Source organism: Erpetoichthys calabaricus, chromosome 1 (genome assembly GCF_900747795.2).
Source record: "Erpetoichthys calabaricus chromosome 1, fErpCal1.3, whole genome shotgun sequence".
NCBI lineage: Eukaryota > Metazoa > Chordata > Cladistia > Polypteriformes > Polypteridae > Erpetoichthys > Erpetoichthys calabaricus.
Window position 1 is genome coordinate 308,208,048 of NC_041394.2, and position 21,223 is coordinate 308,229,270.

A 21,223-nucleotide genomic window follows, 5' to 3' on the forward strand; every position below is an offset into this window, starting at 1 on the left:
AACAATCACAAGGATGCCCCACATGTACATATAATGAAAAACACACAACTTTAAGTAATTAAATAAATTAAGTCACCTATTTTTGCTTGCTCTTCACCAGCCTTTTCAACTTCTTCCATTGCCAGTTCTACTTCCTGTGCTTTCATCTTTGACCATAAAAAATAAACATAGCAACAGTAAGTAGTTAAAAAATTTTAAACTATGAAAAGTACCTTTGCAATTAAAAACATTCAAACAATGTACATCATTTACTGAACAACAATAATAAATTACTATAGGAGGCAGAGCCTTTGCTCCAGTTTGGAAGATCTTTCCTTTTCTGATGTTTAACTGTACAGAAGATTGTGCATGTTAACATCCACTTGCACTTTAAGAAAACATTAGCTTTTGTAATAATATACAACTGAATGCTGCTTAGCTATTGAGAAATTGTGGCCTACCTTTTTCCCCAGTGACCCAAGACATTTTTTTTTTTTATTTCTATATGTAGGCCCTTTTTCACTTCTCTGATTACAGAGGAGTTTAGCTTAATTAATACGTGCAAATTTTAAAAATATTTAAAATACGGTATATTATTAATACTTAGCTTACGAAATTAACAGAAAAAATAGCCATTAAATATAAAAATATGTATGAATATTGTAGTATACAGCAGAGGAGTGCCACAGGGGACTGTACTTTCTCCGGTCCTGTTCAGCCTATATACATCGGACTTCCAATACAACTCGGGAGTCCTGCCACGTGCAAAAGTTTGCTGACGATACTGCTATTGACTGCTATCGTGGGCTGCATCAGGAGTGGGAAGGAGGAGGAGTATAGGAACCTAATCAAGGAGTTTGTTAAATGGTGCAACTCAAACCACCTACAACTGAACACCAGCAAAACCAAAGAGCTGGTGGTGGATTTTAGGAGGCCCAGGCCCCTCACGGACCCCGTGATTATCATAGGTGACTATGTGCCAAGGGTATAGACCTATAAATACCTGGGAGTGCAGCTGGCTGATAAACTGGACTGGACTGCCAATACTGATGCTCTGTGCAAGAGAGGACAGAGCCGGTTATACTTCCTTAGAAGGCTGGCATCCTTCAACTTCTGCAATAAGATGCTGCAGATGTTCTATCAGACGGATGTGGCGAGCGCCCTCTTCTACACGGTAGTGTGCTGGGGAGGCAGCATAAAGAAGAGGGACGCCTCACGCCTGGACAATCTGGTGAGGAAAGCAGGCTCTATTGTAGGCATAGAGCTGGACAGTTTGACATCTGTGGCGGAGCGATGGGCGCTGAGCAGTCTCCTGTCAATCATGGAGAATCCACTGCATCCACTGAACAGTATCATTTCCAGATAGCAGTCCGTCTCTGAAGCTGTTCCTCTGTCACTGTCCTGCTCCACTGACAGACTGAGGAGATTGTTTGTCCCCCACACTATGCAACTCTTCGATTCCAGCGGGGTGGGGGTTTGATAAATGGCATTATACAATGTTATTGGCTGTTATACCTGCCTCGCACTCTCCACCTTGCACTGTGTTTTTATCACTCTTTAATTAATATTGTTTTTATCAGTATGCTGCTGCTGGAGTATGTGAATTTCCCCTTGGGGATTAATAAAGTATCTATCTATTTATACCTTTTTGTTGTATGTTAACTGTAATTGAAAATGTACAGAATTATTCAAGATTTGTAACTATAAGTATACTATATAAAAATAAAAGTGATAAAATATTTCCAAGGGTGGTGCCAGGGTAGGCACTGTGGTCCAACACATTTATTGTCCTGGGTTTAAACCCAGTCCTAGGCATATCTCGTCTTCACTTGGGTTTTCTATAGCTACTCTGGTTTCCTTCCATATTCATGGCATCAAGGTCATTGTTGATTCTTGCTTTGTGCCCAATCCATCTCTAATAACCCTTTACCCTACTAAGCTAGTTTAGAAAATTAAATAATACTGCCAGCCATCCATGTACTGATTAATTTTCCATGACCACCTATCCAATTTAAAGTCAAAGGGATTTGGGGCCTATGCAAAGATTATTAAAGTTCAAAACAGGAACCATCCCTGGAGGAGCGCCACTCAGTCATAGGACAAACTCACATCTATGACAACTCACACTGCACCATTTGAGTTGTCAATTAACCTGCCATGTATACCTTTGACATGTGGGAGGAAAACCAGAGTACATCAAGGCAAGAGGGGAGAAAAAAGGGGGGGGGGGGGGGGGGGGGAAACACACCATCCATAAGACATAAATGTGTCAACTATACATAGACAATGTCTGGTCTGGGATTCTAATGCAGTCTTCTGAGATTATAACACTGAAATGTACACCACCATTATATCATCATGCTGCCCTATTTAACTCTTTCAGGGCTGATGTCGACTTCTGTCAAAAGGAGGAGTTGATGATGGTAATCAACAGTAAACTGTGAGAAAACCAACCGTTATCTTTAGTTGGACACTCGTTGCTAGAAAGAAAGTTAGCTTCATTGGTTTGACCAAGATTTCCTGGGCTCGTGTGAGTAGCAAGGTGCAAACAAGAGCAAAAACGGCACTGACATAATGGCGAGAGATCAAAGCGAATGCGTAAAGCAAAATACTGCGTGGACGAAGTTCTGCCTATTATCTAAGAAGTGGACGATGACTTACCAGACTCTGATTTTGATACAAGTGATCGAAAACAAATGTGAGGTTCCAGTTTCAGCTGACTGGTCCCCAGTTAATCGTGGTGGTGCTGAACAGGTTCATGTAGTTGACACGCCTACGGCAATGTTCGCCAGGAAGACTGACATTTAACAATGGTAAGAGGTAGAAACCAGATTGCAATGCACTGTGGCCGTGACCCCTGCTGCTTCTGCCACCCTGGCCACGCAAAGACAGCCTGGCAGCAAGCCTGCCACACATTCTTAGCAAACAGGCAACCGCAGCATGCAGCAACAGACGTTTAATGTTAATTTCTATATGAAACCATTGCTTTTCAGAAGCTATGTTTTTTTGAAAAAAATATTCAGCCCTCAAAGAGTTAATATTTCCAATTAAACACATTTTTTAATGTATTTTTAAATTGAGGCTATGCTGCTGTCATCACTGACTTGAGCTTTGGCTCGTCGCAATTGCCTTGTGATTGAGCTATGAACTTAAGAAATGTCACAGGTTGAGCACTGAGGATCTGACGGCTACCTTATGTCCACAACACTTGTGAATGTAAAAGACTTTGAGGAACGTAAAGAGGTATATATTCAATATTCCTGTACTCATCTGGTAGCAGTGCAATCACTACTGCCAAAAGAGCGATTTCAAACCGTATCAGAGGAACAACTCATCCATGCATGCCAAAGGCAAAGAACCAGAGCAAGGATAAACGTAATGTGGAAACAATTCAAAATTGGGCAGCCTCCATCACTTTAAGGTGAAAGAACTAACACATCTAATGGCAAGTTACAGCAAATTCAGGCATCAAGCCATTTTGGGTATTGCGGAGAACCTGCTTGAACTTCCCATTTCAGATGCTATTTAACGCTGCATAGGGTACATCTGATACATTCATATGGCATGGAAAAAGCATGAGGGGGTCTGGAGACTTTTGTAAATATGATATATACTTTGAAATGCAGTCAGAATTTGTCCATGTTATCGACTAGAAGGGGGCTACGTCATCTTGTTGATGTTTATTTTTAAACTTGGTAACAGAAACAGTTCACTCCATTGTAAACACTCTAAAAATGAATTCTTATGAAGGCTGGTGTATTCAACCAGGTAACTTTGGATGGAGTGCACTTCTAAATGGCAAGCTCCTTTTACAGAACTGCAAGCTGGATCCACTGCATTCAAATGTCAATGCCTTTAAATGTAAATCTGTTGTATATCTGGACAGGTCTCACCTACAAACCTGTTATTGAGAACAGCATCTCTTTATTATCCAAGGACGAAGTTCTTATGTGTGTTTGGGAAGATGTATTTGTTTTTTATACACAGTATATACATATACATACATACAGTGGGTACGGAAAGTATTCAGACCCCCTTCAATTTTTCACTCTTTGTCATATTGCAGCCATTTGCTAAAATCATTTAAATTAATTTTTTCCCTCATTAATGTACACACAGCACCCCATATTGACAGACAAAAAAAAGAATTTTTGAAATTGTTGCAGATTTATTAAAAAAGAAAACCTGAAATATCACATGGTCCTAAGTATTCAGACCCTTTGCTCAGTATTTAGTAGAAGCACCCTTTTGAGCTAATACAGCCATGAGTGTTCTTGGGAAAGATGCAACAAGATTTTCACACCTGGATTTGGGGATCCTCTGCCATTCCTCCTTGCAGATCCTCTCCAGTTCTGTCAGGTTGGATGGTAAACGTTGGTGGACAGCCATTTTTAGGTCTCTCCAGAGATGCTCAATTGGGTTTAAGTCAGGGCTCTGGCTGGGCCATTCAAGAACAGTCACAGAGTTGTTGTGAAGCCACTCCTTCGTTATTTTAGCTGTGTGCTTAGGGTCATTGTTTTGTTGGAAGGTAAACCTTCGGCCCAGTCTGAGGTCCTTCGCACTCTGGAGAAGGTTTTTGTCCAGGATATCCCTGTACTTGGCCGCATTCATCTTTCCCTCAATTGCAACCAGTCGTCCTGTCCCTGCAGCTGAAAAACACCCCCACAGCATGATGCTGCCACCGCCATGCTTCACTGTGGGGACTGTATTGGACAAGTGATGAGCAGTGCCTGGTTGTCTCCACACATACCGCTTAGAATTAAGGCCAAAAAATTCTATCTTGGTCTCATCAGACCAGAGAATCTTATTTCTCACCATCTCAGAGTCCTTCAGGTGTCTTTTAGCAAACTCCATGCGGGCTGTCATGTGTCTTGCACTGAGGTATGTGTGGAGACAACCAGGCACTGCTCATCACTTGTCCAATACAGTCTCCACAGTAAAGCATGGCGGTGGCAGCATCATGCTGTGGGGGTGTTTTTCAGATGCAGGGACAGGACGACTGGTTGCAATCGAGGGAAAGATGAATGCAGCCAAGTACAGGGATATCCTGGACAAAAACCTTCTCCAGAGTGCTAAGGACCTCAGACTGGGCCGAAGGTTTACCTTCCAACAAGACAATGACCCTAAGCACACAGCTAAAATAACGAAGGAGTGGCTTCACAACAACTCTGTGACTGTTCTTGAATGGCCCAGCCAGAGCCCTGACTTAAACCCAATTGAGCATCTCTGGAGAGACCTAAAAATGGCTGTCCACCAACGTTTACCATCCAACCTGACAGAACTGGAGAGGATCTGCAAGGAGGAATGGCAGAGGATCCCCAAATCCAGGTGTGAAAAACTTGTTGCATCTTTCCCAAGAAGACTCATGGCTGTATTAGCTCAAAAGGGTGCTTCTACTAAATACTGAGCAAAGGGTCTGAATACTTAGGACCATGTGATATTTCAGTTTTTCTTTTTTAATAAATCTGCAACAATTTCAAAAATTCTTTTTTTTGTCTGTCAATATGGGGTGCTGTGTGTACATTAATGAGGAAAAAAATTAATTTAAATGATTTTAGCAAATGGCTGCAATATGACAAGGAGTGAAAAATTGAAGGGTGTCTGAATACTTTCCGTACCCACTGTACGTACGTACGTACGTACGTACGTACGTACAAACAAACAAACAAACAAACAAACAAACAAACAAACAAACAAACAAACAAACAAACAAACAAACAAACAAACAAACAAACAAACAAACAAACAAACTCACTCACTCACTCACTCACTCACTCACTCACTCACGAGTTTCTGTAAAGTACTTTTTCCCCCTTGGAGAACAAATAAAGTATATGTAACCTAAATGTACTTGAAAAACTTAGCCTAAAATTAAATTATTACTACCATACAATTTTCTAAGCACTCTTACTCCTGAGCAGGCTTGCGAGGAGATAGAGCCTATCCCAGCAAGCATAGGGTGCAGGGCAGGAACAATCCCCTGGATAAGGCGTCAGTCCACAGCAGGGGACCACACTCACATACTCCACACCCACACTAGGCTCAATTTAGCTTTGCCAATACACCAAATCTGTATGTGTTTGGTACACTAAATTTCAGCATAGCACTAAAACTTTTTTTGTTGTATAATTAAAACTACAAGAAGAATCCATCCAGTATTGCTCATGAAGAAATTACTTACTCAGTGAGGCTTAAGCGCTTAATAAATATGATAGTATAGAACAAGTTTTCCCAACCTTTTCATTGCCAAGCCACACTAACCCCTTCCTCCCCTTCCAAATGTTTCACCACCTGGTCATGACATCCCACAAATATAAACCTAAAGCTTCAAAGTGGAGCATGAGTTTGGATCTTGATTAATGCTAATTATAGTCATACAATGTGATTTTGGATAAAAGTAGACCGACTAATCAAAGCAAATGCTTAACTACAGAAGACTGTTGATGCATTTTTTATCAAATGCTGTGCGATAACTCTAGAGGTTCTCAACCTTCTTAGTGTACTATGTGCCCCTCTCCAGGAACTGAAATGTTTTGAATTTTTTTTGGTCATACATTATTATCAACTAAAGGTAATATTTCTTTAACACTCCCCCAAACCATATTGCATCTGATGATTTTAAAAAGGAACTACTGATATTTTTTTTAAATGCAAGACAGACCCACACAGAAAAACTAACCCAAATGTCATTTCAATTAATTACTCTTTTTAAATGAAAAATGCAGTGGCAACATTTGATATACCGAGAAATATTTTGGGTTAGGTTTATTTTTAAACTACACATGCCAATTTAAAAGACAATATTTAAAATTGGATTTTTTTTCCTTTTTAAGAATGTTAAAAGCACATTCATTCTTGCTAGGTGCCATTATTGCAATCTGAGTGCAGCAATTTGTTCTAATTGCGTTAAGAAAAATTGGGCACTGCAGGAAAAACCTTTTTGTGTTGGCAAAAACATGCTATGTTTCATATATGTGCACCCACACCATACGAAAACTGGATGTAGTGCCTTACTGGATTGTTAATGGCTTCCAACACAGCGTGAATCACAAAGTAAAGCTTGGCTGAGATATTCCTGACCTCTTGGCCAGGTAGCAATCAAAACAAACTGACAAATAACCAAAAAAGTTTTTAAAAAATTTCTTTAGTGCAAATGTGTAGCACCGACTTTCTTAAATGGGAAATAAAATATAGGCTCTACATCACATTCATCATTTTTTAGGTGTAATTGGCGTGTCACAACAATGCACATTATAATAACCGCTTGGTGATATTTATAATTATGCGTGCGAGTCATCATTTAGCTGGTTTGACTGCATTTTCTTACTTGAACAAGGGTATCATCATTTCACAGGTTCTCTGAAATGATGTGTACACATGGGTAAGGTTTGCTTTAAATATATGCATGTTCCTTGACAAGTTTTTTTTTATATTTTCATATGATGTTTGTATGGGAAGCTGTGTATGCCAATGTCAAGCCTCTTTTTATAATTTTTTTTTTTTTTATAAGTTTTATAAATGAGGTCCAAAGACTGCCATGCTGCGCCCCCCTCCCCACCATACCATTAGAACAGAAAATATGTAATTCCACACCTTCATTAAAGATTGCGTTATCTTGAAAAGCTGAACAAGCTTAGGGGGGTCATTTACAATCAGCTCACTGCTTTCAACCTACAAAAAAATTAAAAAAAAAAAATTAAAAATAAACTGTCCAAATTTGTGAACAGTAATATAAAAACCTATAAAACACAATATTCATTTTAAAATGGTAACATTTTCATATTAAAATGATGTAACACTAATTCCTATTTATATTTGATTTATGCTGCAAACTTAAAAACCAGAAAAAAAAATGTTCCGCTCTGTAATAATAATTCCCAAGTCTGACTCTAATTATACTCTGTATTAAACCAGTTAATACCTATATAAACACTATGGATATTTTTCACAAACTCTTCCTGATAATATGTGAAATAACATTTTATTCACTGCATTGTATTAAAACAATGGCCAAAATTTTATTTAATAAAAAAATGTAATGCATTATATTTGATACCTTAGATAAGGAATCCAGTAGTTTATCTGCAAGCTTTTCTTGACCTGGCAAAACCTCTGGGTCAATCTTCATCAACTCACTCCAATCAAGTTTAGGAGACATTCTTTTATACTTTCTCTTACAATCAAAAAATGGAAAATTCTTTAACAACCTGGTTTAAAAGGCAGAAACACAGTTACAGTTTTATACAGGGGAAGAAAATGGATTGCCTAGATACTAGATCAATGTGCTACACAACAGAAAAACTATTCAAATTCAGTAGTAATGTAATAATTAACCAGATTTAAATTTACTTTAATAATTCGTGCAATTAAGTTATTTTGGAAATTGCTATATAATCACTACACTTCATATTGTTATTTCTTATTTGTCTGATGCCTTTATCCAAGGCAACTTGCAACATTTGAGACAGTCGGTTACATTTCTCGTTTTTGCAATTGGAGCACGGGCAGGTGAAGGGACTTGCTTATGGTCGTACAATATCACAAGACCGATCTAAACCCAGAACCCCGGGGTATAAAGCCCAAAGCCTTAACCACTACAACACACTGCCTGACTGCATCGGACTGTGTGGTAGAAACAGTAAAATGAGACACGACTTAAAGGCTCGAGTTGATGCATTCGTATGTATAAAGTGCCGAATTCTTCTTGTTACAAGTGCATGGACGGTGTTGCCATTCCTTCTATACTGCTGCTGTGCAGCACTAAAAAGCAAAGTGAACAGAATACTGTTTATATATAACTACATATGTTCTGTACATAAACTGTCATTTCTTGCTTGTTGGGATATCACATTGTACTAATAAAGTTAGCTTTGGGATAGCGTTTAATTGCCATGACGTGACATTTAACCGAAAAGCATGCAAATTTAAAAACAGTCGCGTTAAACTCACCGCTGTTAACAACAAGGGCCGTTTCAGCTGCACAGTCCGAATGGAACTGTAGAGTTAAGATTATTCAAATAAATTACATAAATGATGTACACAACCGATAAAACCGAAACATAAACAAGTTACCGTCTGTCATTTAAGTGTCAGAACTTCGTGCCTTGCAGCGATAGAAAAATTCGCTCTCATATTACCTGTAAACAGCAGAAAGGCAAAGAAAGGAAAAAACGTGTTAATAATAAATACATAGTATATTGTAAATTCAGTCTGCGTATATTAAATGAGAAATAAAAATCCATATATACACTCACGTTCCACATAATTGTCTTCTCGAATATGTGTCGCTGGATAAATTTTAATCATTCGGCTGCTAGGCTACCGTACAAACAGTCTTTAACGTTAACGGAACAATTCCCTTTACGGCACGATCGATTTACGGCAAAAGAAAACGAAACCAGAGTATCTAGTCTGCAGGCGTTGAAAACGGAGCTTCCTTTAGTTGTCTTTCTGCCCGCGGGCGATGGTTATTATTGTTGTTATTATTATTATACTCTAAATAAACAGGCAGCAGTTTAAACTAAACTAAGGGATGTCATAAATTCGTGGTCTCTGTTATTATTCTTTTTAGTATAGTCTGATCTTATTTAATTTTTAATTTATCACTGAGATTTTTTGAGACCCCCAACAACTCCCATCTGCGCAATGCGCCGAAACTCTGCTAACGCAGGGAGGGATTGTTTGTCTGCTCCCGGTGAAACTACAAGTTCGCAGGTTCACCGCGTAACACGCCTTGGGCTCATTTTTTTTTGTCTCCTTGCTTGTGCTGGAACATTGTTCTTTTTATCTCAGAAGGGAGCACTGCAGAACGACGTCATTGTCACAGCTGGCATGCTGCGTGTGTTTGAGTGACAACTCCCGTTTGAATAAAGGCTTTGAGGACGTTCCTGTCAATACAGAGTCCCAACCTAGTTACTTTAAAAATCCCAAAGATTTATGTGTTAGGTTATTTGGCATCTTTAATTGGCATGGTGTGTGTGAGTGCATAATATGATACAGGGGCAACCTATATAAGGCTAATTTTTGCCTTGCATTGAATTATTGCAGTCCCCATCCAAAACCCTACATTTTATTAAGCATGTCCAAAGATAGGTAGATGAAGGAAGTGACAATCACAGTCAATTAAAATTCAGTGTAATGTATATTTAACTAAGCATGAGCCAGTCAATGTTGAATTGTTTCTAAAATTTTCCAGTCATCTGAAAGATGGTAGTGTGTCTAGTGGAAACTCCTAACCAGTTAAGAGAGTTTATGAGGTCTCCTAAATAACCCGGTTAGACAGAGGCAATATCAAGATGGATGTGGATTTATATATAAATATACTAGACAAAGAGTCCGTTTCGACAACGTAAGATGAAATGGGCACGAGTTTGTGTCAGCAGTGTATGAAGAACAAATGATAAGTAACGAAGAAGTTGTTTTGTAATGATTGTAGTCTGCTTTACTCATTACTGTACAGGCTTGTACTGTTAGTTGATGAATTTTCCAGGCCTATAGTATAATATTGAATGATGAATGTTCCAGTACAATATGGAATAGTAATAAGTATAAGCACCACAAACCTGATATAGGTGTATTGAATGAATGCGTACTTGAATCAGAATGCCTAATTAGGCCTCGAGCTGTAGTCGAAATCGCATTTCAGGCCTCTAGAGCTTTAATCGAAGTCGCCTTTCTCTTTGAATTTTTGCGGCCGTAAATCCGCCGCCTGCCGCGATGTTGGGGTTGGATGTCAGTCTCATAAGGTTTTTCGGGCAGCTACGCAGAAGGCGAATGCGCATTCGGCTTCAGAGGTGCGCAGAAGGCGACTGCATATTCGGCTTCAGACGGACGTGAGTGAGTGAGTGAGGAGGCAGGCGAATTATGTATTCATCCATCCATCCATTTTCCAACCCGCTGAATCCGAACACAGGGTCACGGGGGTCTGCTGGAGCCAATCCCAGCCAACACAGGGCACAAGGCAGGAACCAATCCCGGGCAGGGTGCCAACCCACCACAGGACACACACAAACACACCCACACACCAAGCACACACTAGGGCCAATTTAGAATCGTCAATCCACCTAACCTGCATGTCTTTGGACTGTGGGAGGAAACCGGAGCGCCCGGAGGAAACCCACGCAAGAACATTAATTCCAAAAAGAATGAGTTGATTGACATTGCTGCTAGAAGTTTCCAGTTATTACAACTACTCAGAGAAACAATGCTGGTCTTTCATTCTATGCCTCTTCCACTTTGCTTGATTAATATAAACTCATATAATGGATGCATTACATAAGTTTTAATTCTTTTTTCCTTGATGTTTATTTGCTGGATGGATATATGGTTGGATGAATGGATGGACTGATGACATTAAGTGATCCTTATTTAACAAGAATATTTAATTTGTGTGCATTTTGATTCACTTTAGTATTTATGAACCACACAAATCAATTCAAACTTAAAATTGTGTGACCCTTTTCTATTCCAGTATCATTATTTGTGTATTCACACTTGAGTAACATAAGCATATGCAAATAAAATGAAGGCTTAGGTCCTTTATGAGTAATTATCATCAAAACATTCTACTTAATTATCATTGTAATATTTAAGGTACTGTACATGAAACTTGTCATATTCTAACAACCTCATTCATTTTTACAAAGGTTAACAACTAGTTTGTGTTGTTGTGAAAGCCAAAGATGACCTTTTTGCTCTCTTGACATTAAGCAGCTAATCAAATTGTCAGTCTTGTCTCCAGATTTGGACATTCCCATTTTCATTAGCCCTTTTATCGTGTTCAGTAAACCACAGAGCAAATACAAACACACACACACAAATTTATAATAACTTTTTTCACATTTAATTGTGTTACACCAATGGAACAACAATATATTGGAAACTGTTGACACTGATCAATACAAATAACACTATAAAGTCAAAATGAAATCAAAATTAATTATAAACAGAAAATCAGAGAGTCACTGCTTGAAAGACCCATCATGATAGTATACCTGTTGACCCTATTTTTTTTTTCTTTTTTTGTTGTATTATATGGTAGTCATATTATAGTTAGGGCGGCACGGTGGCGCAGTGGGTAGCGCTGCTGCCTCGCAGTTGGGAGACCTGGGGACCTGGATTCGCTTCCCGGGTCCTCCCTGCGTGGAGTTTGCATGTTCTCCCCGTGTCTGCGTGGGTTTCCTCCGGGCGCTCCGGTTTCCTCCCACAGTCCAAAGACATGCAGCTTAGGTGGATTGGTGATTCTAAATTGGCCCTAGTGTGTGCTTGGTGTGTTTGTGTGTGTCCTGCGGTGGGTTGGCACCCTGCCCGGGATTGGTTCCTGCCTTGTGCCCTGTGTTGGCTGGGATTGGCTCCAGCAGACCCCCGTGACCCTGTGTTCGGATTCAGCGGGTTGGAAAATGGATGGATGGATGGATGTTATAGTTATGTATTGGCTGAGAACTTGTGAAGCCTGTATGGTCTAAATTGTCTGTTTTCTCCTGTGTTGCTTAGTCAGTTAGTGTTATCATTCATTTCAATTTAGCATTCTTCATTGAGTACTGGATCAAACCAGATGTGCATATAATTAAGATCTGTGCAGATCAGCTTGCACCCATGTTCACTGTAATATTTAATAATATAATATCCCATTGAACTAATGCCTAAATCAATCAAAGGCTTCAATAGGCTAGTCAAATATCACATATGCCTTTCTCTGCCAAAAGAACTGGATCCATTACAGTTTGCATATTACTCCTGCAGATCTACAGTGGATGTGATCACCATGATCCTTCATACAGTACTGGCCCACCTGTATTACAAGAAAGGGAATTATGTGCGAACTCTGTTTATAGACTATAGTTCTGCATTTAACACAACAGTTTCCTCTAAGCTCATAATCAACCTGAGGAAACAGCGTCTGAGCACTTCATTGTGCAGATAGATTTTTAATTTCCTGACAGGCAGACCCCAAGTGTTTCAAGTAGGTGGCCACATTTCATCATCCTTCAATCTCAACACAGGGGCTCCACAGGGCTGTGTTCTGAGTTCACTGTTATACTCACTCTACACATCTGACTCTAACATCATTGTCAAGTTTGCTAATGATATAACTGGGATAGGCCTGATATCTTAAAACAATGAAGAGGTTTTGCCTGGATGAAGTGGAGTGTCTGTTTTGCACTTCCGGTTGAGCGAACACTGGTGTGACTGGTCGCCACTGCTCGCCGGTAACTTTTTAATTTTTTTAATATTTTTATCTTTTTTAACTTTTTTTTACGATTAAATTACAATCTAATGGACTAAGCAACTGTTTTCATTTTCATTTTGGGCAGATTTATTCGTTGAGTTTTATTTTCCAGTCATTTAATGCTAGACTGATTTCTAGCTCGACTGCTGATTTGGCTGTGTCTGGACTATTTTTCAGCCTATCCCCACTTTGAAACTTACCTGGCTTTGTTCTCCAGACATTTGAGTTGTCTGCGTCTTCGCTTAACATGTGGACTGGTAGGATATTTATTTGGTTAGTGTTTGTTTGGTCCCTCCTGTCACTCGTTATCCTACCTGCGACAGGCCTGCTTCAGTACTCAGCAGCCGAGCTCCTCCGACTGCACTTCCACCTGTCCAAGCCTCCGCTGACTGGGCTGTATCTCCACCCAGACATCGTATTCCTCCCCCGTCGGAGATAATCCACCGCGAGTCCCGCCGAAGTATCCAAGCTGACAGTTGGACAAGAATAAACTCCATCTGGTCCAGTTCTCGACGTCCACCACATAATTTAGGCAGAGTCGCTGACCACAGTGTGTTAGCCAGCCTAGCCCGGTCGGCTAATACCATTGCTAAATGCGATAACGCCATTGTCAACTTTGGTCTGCTGAACATCCACTCACTTACGAACAAGGGGCCTCTCATCTATGATCTCCTCACTGATTGTAAGTTTGACTTTTTCTGTCTAACTGAGACATGGCAACAACCTCATGACTTTTCCCAACTTAACGAATCCACTCCCCCGGGGAGGAGGTCTTGCGGTAATGTATCGTGAGAAGTGGAAATTCCTGCCGTTGTCTGTTCCTGCCTTCAGTTCTTGTAACTGTAAATGTAACTCAAAGCCAGTAAAACACCAAATTACTTAAGTTACTCAAACTATGTAGTCTTGTGTCCTAGTTCTAGTAGGGATTCTTATATCACCATTTTGAATTAACAGAAAGCTAAAAACAATGATTTCAACAGCATTATAATACAGTATATATATTATATATATTGAAGTATACTTTGTATTTGCTAATTCTGTTTAAAAATGCATGAATTATCTGCATAAATGTTATGAAATATTTTAATAATGAATTTGATAATTTTAGATATCAAAGTTATTTTAGAAATGTATTAAGATATTAAGCTCTGTTTCATCTTGTGGACATAGCCTTAGTGATTTTAATTTAATAACAGTACAAAAAAATTATACTTTTAATTTCCAATATGAAAGCTGCTAGGTGTCCCAGTACATTTAGTTAAAAACTCAATTAGTGATCTTGCAGAGCTTTAGCCTTAATATTATCAACAGATTTTTATTTACTGGCATACTTCCTAATGCACCACAAGTGCTTGAAAAATTCATTGCCACACAACTTCAAACTCACCTTTCCCATTGTTAGTTAAATGAAAATTGTCAGTCTGGCTTTTGTATTGGTCATACTGTAGTACATAAACAGCATTAGCTTTTTGTCAATGACATTGTAATATCTTGCAAGTATTTTTGACACTATTGGCAACTCTATTCTATTACACAGGATTGAAAAATATGCAGGGCTCATACTTAAAACATTGTTTGGATATATCAAGAAATGTAATGATAGTATTCTGTCATTTGCATTCTGAACTTTAATATTGTGGCTCAGTACTCAGATTGTTACTGTTTTTGTTTTATATGCTAATGCTAAAAAATACTATACTATAGTTACAAAACATGATATTCACATTTACTCATCTCATCTCATTTTCTTAACAACTTTTTCCTGGTAACAGCAGTCCATGCAGGTCAGCCCAGACCTGCCTGTCCCCAGCTATATATTTCAGATCTTCCTAGGCAATTCAGTTTTTGCTGAATTAGCATGCAGCTTACTTGTATTGTAATCTTTGACAAATTATTGTGCCTTGTTTTTTTGCACCTGAAGGTCATTTGATTCTAAACTTTAGGTGCTGCTGATTCAGTTTAGACAGTGGTTGTGAAGCTCTCAGTTTTCTTAACATTTAAAGCTATGTGGCTGTATATTGTTAGTTGATACTGTCAAAGAATATCACAGTAATCTGATGCCAATTAACACAGACCAGGCACCAACATCCTATTGTTTGATTATCTGCAATGCAAATGGTGCATTGACCTGCAAGTCTCATTAGTCATTAGCAAAAAAGGAACTGAAATTATTAGTTATGTAAAGTATCCTTAAGTTAAAGAGTACAAATATGTGGGAAGCTGGATAACAGAAATTGTGAAATGTACTAAAGAAGTAAGAACATGGGTAAGAATGGCCAAAACTCTTTTTGAAAACAAACAACTAATGAAAGGAGGTTTAAAAGTTGATCTAGAAAAATAAATTTGCTTGGTTACATTTTCTAAATTCTGGGCTATGGGTGTGAAACATGAACAGTGAGTAAAGATCTGAAAATGAAAATTGACACTTTCAAACAATGAAACAAAAGAATTCTACAAATAAAGTGGAAAAACAAAATAACTAATTAAGAAGTATTACTCAGAATGAACTATCTACAAATAGATTCAACACAAAGAGCGATTAAGTATGCTGGGTATGTGATGAGGGGAGGTCAAGCTTTGAATATCTTACAGGCAAGCATGGACAATAAAAAAAGCAAATGGAGATCAAGGAGAAGCTGGCTAGATTACATCAGGGAAAGATCAAGAGTAGAAAACTATAGAGAAATAAAGAGGCTAGCTGAAAACCGAGTAAGATATGGAGAGCTATGCCGTTCAACCCTCTGATTGAGGGCAACATCTGATAATGAAAATGTTTTGCCCCACCTGAATTTTTATTTCAAAAACGCCACTGGCCACAGATGTACATATTATGTAATTTGATTAGTTTAAATGGTCAGTTGTAAGTGTGCTCTATCAGTTCTACCAGGACTGGTTATTACAGTATGTTGCCACTTTAGTTGTTAGAATAGACTAAGATTCGTCATGAGATTATAGTGAATAAATTAAGAATGTAAAAGGTGCATGTATAATTAAATATTTTTGGACACGTCACTTTAACCAGTTATGGAGTACAATACTAACCACCACATCGAACACTCTTTTAAGTAAGAATACTTTGTCTAGGTTTAAAAAAAAATGTTGCTAGCCATGGGTTTATCGTACGCCGTATCATAATTGGTTGCTTCTGCGCATGAGTACATAGAGTCGCTGCGCCTTTAAGAGCATGGGCGTCGCACCGGAAATGATGTCACGCCGCAGTTACCTGTGGCTACAGAGTCACAAAAATGACCATTGAAGGATAAATAGTACACATGAGCAGGCGTTTAATCAAAATAACACTGGAGGTACGCAGGTGTTTTTGTGTTTGCATTCGTAAAGTCACACGGAAGCACTCCATGGAATGAAGCGAATGAGACACCAAGTCGGTGTAAATCTGTACATCTTGACACGGGTTGGAGGCAGGAAGAGAGCTCACTAAGCACGTATGTGTCCGTTCGGGATTAATTTAAATCGGTGTACGGCAAAGGTGCACAGATGGTTTTATGTCTAATTGTGCATTTTTAGCATTTATGAAACGTATTTCGTGTGAAGTGTTGAATCGGGGAGGCATGTCGCACAGTCGACGCTTTGGCAAGAGTGGCAGTTAGGCTACAGATAATCGCTTGGCCGAATCAAGTTTGATAAGAACAAGCTCTTGTTATTTATGGGAGATCGAGATTCCCAAAACTTAAATGGATTTTGTTTTTCCTTAAAGCTTTCAAAGCACATGACACATATGACATTTAAGTTAAATCACAGAGTATGTTCTTTTGTTTAGATTTTTCAACGAGCAGTTTAAGATGAACTGAACCATGAATTAAATACCCGATAGTTTTAAGTATCATTGATCCGACAATTTGGTGGTTTTAAATATCATTGATCCGACAATTTGGTGGTTACTAAATGCCTTTATTGCCTTTGTAAACTATTGTTAAACTTTTATTTTCAATTAGAAATAGCATTACTATCTGGACAGAGTCGCTCATGGTTGACGTTTTCGTCGGTATTATTGTCCAAGTGCTTGATTTTAAGAAATGTTCTATTGAGAGGAAAAAAAGTTCGCGAATTCATAAATAACTGATTTTAAGAGTGAGTAATTAAGGGAGTGTGTGTGAGCGTGAGTGAGACCTAGACTGGGATTGATTTTGCCTTGCCTTAGGCGCTGTCGTGATAAATCCCTACTCTGACTACCTTGAAGTGGAATGAGGCACGCAGACTGTGGATATCAGATAATTATTAGGTTATATATATTAAAAAATCCAGTGTTGTATTTTAAAATGCGCGATTGCATGTTGATTTAAGACCTAAGTAAGAATTTCACTGTACCGTGTGCAAGTGATAATATGACCCAATGAACCTAAACATCCATTAAAGTTTTATTTGTCACATACAGTAGAATTATACACACTACAACATGTAGTGAAATGCTTAGTTGCTAAAGTCCAAGACTGCTATAAAGAAGAATACAACAGGAAATAAACAGTAACACACAACTTTACAAATATCAAAGCAATAGCTATGCTAAATGAATGCAATAATATGCATTAAACCAGAACTACAAAATATGTGACAAACAATAAATAAAAAATAACTCCATATAAGAAAATCAACAATAGGGCATTATGTGGTTACAGACACTTTCTTTATTCAAGATGCGGATAGACTGCGGAAAAACGTTCCCATTTGTCTCTGAACTGGACTTCAGGCAGCAGTACCATTTTCCAGATCGCAACATGGGGCATTGTTAGGATAGCTGGTATCTCATCATTTGGTGTAGATGTCCTGAAAATTAGAAAGCACTCACCCGCTGATATGTTCTTTGAAGTAATGTTGTTGTTTCTCTGATAACATGGTGACATGATGTGCACACTAGATTTTCATGAATTTCAGCGTTTTAGACCTCCCTTTCTCGTATACGAAGTACAGTATAGGGAAAGTATTGGAATTCGCCAAAAAATCTATTTCGAGATTTTAATGATTCTTGACGTTTTAGACCTCCCTGAGTCCGAAAATATCATTTTTGGAATTCTGTTTGTGTGTGTGTGTATGTATATGTAAACCCAATAACTTGAGTACGCTTTCACTTAGGTCAACCAAATTTTGCATACAAGTATTAGGTACAAAACTATGAACGTTTGGGCTATTTCTGCTAACCTGGAGTGGTACTTTACCTTTTATTCATGCAGCTGCAGAGTCCGATTTGTTCAACTTTACTTTTATAATAATTGTTCAATATATTATTGATTTGATTTGCTGTTGGTTTTTTGATGTACATAATATAAAAATAATAACTGTCTTGCGGTTTACTTCTAAATATCCATCCCCATATCTGTGTATACGAGAAAGTCTAGGCGAGACCACTCCCGATTTTTTTTTTTTTTTTTCTTATTGTGAATTCAGAAAAGTGATCTAGTATGATATTTTCATTTAAAAGAAATTTGGAAATGTTTTCTTCATCATGGTTTTACACACTTAAGTTTCTTTTACCATTTTATTTCAATTCACCTTATTTCTTTGGAGTTTACTCTTTAAACTGTATCCAAATACTGATAATTATTGATGACCAGTTCAGACACGGGTGCAAATGACAATGAATGTTACAGTAGAGCAGCTGCTTTAATGTTACATTCGTTTGTGTGCTAACTAGTACAGTAATTAAAGGCTTAACTGAGTGGTCCTCAAATTCAGTTTTGCTGACCACCTTAATTGCAAGTGTTCATTCCAGCTGCCTTTCACTTTCAACCAGACTCCTGCCTTAATTAAACAAGCTTTCATTTCCCAGTTTGTTTGTTTTTTGGGGGGGGGGGGGGGGGGTCAATCCAGGAATTATAAAATGGGTATATAAAAAATATACAAAATTGCTACATTTTTAGTGGAATGTAGCAACAATTTTTGTGTTCTGCATTAACGTATGTTCTTTAAATTTAAGCCTTTTTTTAATAATTGGCACACAAGTGAATTTTATATCAAAGCAGTTGCTGCTTCTTTGTATTATGTCATTTACACCTGTGTCTGTACTGTTCATTCTGGTGTAGGCAGCTGGAGACATTTTTTTACAGATAAAGCAGGTCCTGGAAATATTTGGATGCATGTATTGGATAGATTTGCTTAATGCTGTCAATTCTAAAACTTGAGCACACTAACTGTTTTTAACAATAAATATTTGGAAATAAGAAGATCCTCAAATTTTATAATTTACGGATTATGTGCTTATTTCACACTCTAGACATTTGGCCAACATTGTTTGTGCATATTGTGCATAATAAGCAACTTTCTTTTACAATAAGAACCTGTTTCTAAAACTTGTTCCCATTTTAATAGCTTTTGCTCCAAATGTGTCTTTTTTTAGTTCTTACCTAAGTCTATTTGGGACGTAGTCAAAATGTTTTTCCCTTTACCTATTATCCTCTGTTTTTGCATATTTTGCACAGTGAATGGCCTCAGATGTTTAGATAAAATGCAATATTAGAGAAAGGCAACCTGTGTGAACACTCACTATAGTTTTTAAATAATTACTTTCTTTATTCAAGAAGCAAGGTTATCCAGGACCCTTATCACGATTGTGAAAATTAATTCCCTCCATAGTTTTATTACTTGGTTTCAACACCTTTAGCATCAATAATTGTAATGAAATGCTTCCTTTAATTTGATTTCAGTTATTTGTATTGCTATTATAAAACTATTAAGTTTTATGTAATCTCTGCAAAACTGGTAAAATTCAGACACATTGGTTGGTTTGCAGATGTGTTCTGCTTGTTTCAGGTACTGTCATGGCATCTCCTTTGGGTTCTTGTCAGGACTGGGCTACGTGAAAACTTGAATATTGTTTCTTCTAAGCCATTTAGTTTCAGACTTGTTTTTATGTTTTGAGCCATTGTCCTGATAAATGACCCAATTATACCTAAGATCATAGACTAGATAGATAGATAGATAGATAGATAGATAGATAGATAGATACTTTATTAATCCCAATGGGAAATTCACATAGGCATTATTCTTAAGATTATTCTGGTAAAATATAGAATTCATGGTTCCATCACTAATGTCAAGTCTTCCGGATCATGAGGTAGCAAAGCATTCTCCACACCATCACACATCCACCATTATGTTTTATTGTAGTGATGATGTTACTGTTGAACACTTTTGACTTGTCTGCTTATAGAACATTATTCAAAAGTCTTGAGATTGGTGAGTGCTGAGTTTACTTTTGGATAAAATAGGTTTTCACCTTGGTACTCTTTCATGTATCTTACTTGGTCTCTTTCTGATTGCAGAGTCATTAACACTGAACTTAGCTGAGGCACAGAAGGCTTTCAGTTTTATCAAATGTTGTTCACGGATCCTTTGTAACTCCAGGCGTTTGTAACTGAGGCACTCACTGTGCCTCAGTGTAGTTTTGGCAGACCAGTTTTTCTTTGACAAATTTACCACTTCCAAATGTTCTCCATTTGGAAAACCTGGCTCTCACAGTAATTTGGTGGATTTACAAAGACTTAGTAATGGCTTTATAACTGTTTCTTGATTAATAACTTTCTACTGCTTTTTCCATCTCTTTGCCTTTTGATCAAGGCATAATATTTACGTTGAAACGTTATGGTAACTACTAGGGATGCACCGATATGGGAATTTTGGGCCGATGCCGATATCCGATAATGTCTATGTACTTATCTGCCGATGCCGATATACATATTTATAAGATACAGAGAAAAATTAGACTTGATCTGTCTGGACAAGAATTACAGACAAAGTGAACATTTATTTGTATAACAATTTTGCACACCACATTCAATCATTAAAAACAAATGATATCTGCCACATTTAGCTGGCTACCTGTTGGTTATATGGGTAACAGTTCTACAGGTTTTTGCTTTAAATAACTTTTCTCTTTCTTTTTGATGGAACAAATACAACAAATTCAACAATAATCGAAAAAATGAAAACTGAAAAAAAATGGTAAAATGTACAATTACAATGAAATAAGCAATACAACTTAAGAATAACAACTTTTGCAGATTA

At 37.8% G+C, this 21,223-nt stretch overlaps 2 protein-coding genes across 2 annotated transcripts in view; one reads left to right on the top strand and one right to left on the bottom strand.

Moving 5' to 3' along the window:
• Positions 1-9,387, bottom strand: part of LOC114663509 (centrosomal protein of 290 kDa) — a 152,615-nt gene extending 143,228 nt beyond the window's left edge. Inside the window, exons 1-5 of the mRNA XM_051931495.1 lie at positions 9,234-9,387; positions 9,052-9,116; positions 8,036-8,186; positions 7,573-7,650; positions 77-146 (exon numbers count right to left, since the gene is read on the bottom strand). Of these exons, the coding sequence (XP_051787455.1) occupies positions 77-146; positions 7,573-7,650; positions 8,036-8,137 (250 nt within the window). The 5' untranslated portion in view covers positions 8,138-8,186; positions 9,052-9,116; positions 9,234-9,387. The remainder of the gene's footprint in view (positions 1-76; positions 147-7,572; positions 7,651-8,035; positions 8,187-9,051; positions 9,117-9,233) is intronic.
• Positions 9,388-16,520: 7,133 nt separating this feature from the next.
• tmtc3 (transmembrane O-mannosyltransferase targeting cadherins 3) overlaps positions 16,521-21,223 on the top strand; it is a 124,060-nt gene continuing 119,357 nt past the window's right edge. Inside the window, 1 exon segment of the mRNA XM_051931442.1 lies at positions 16,521-16,650. The gene's annotated coding sequence lies outside the window, so the exon portion shown is untranslated.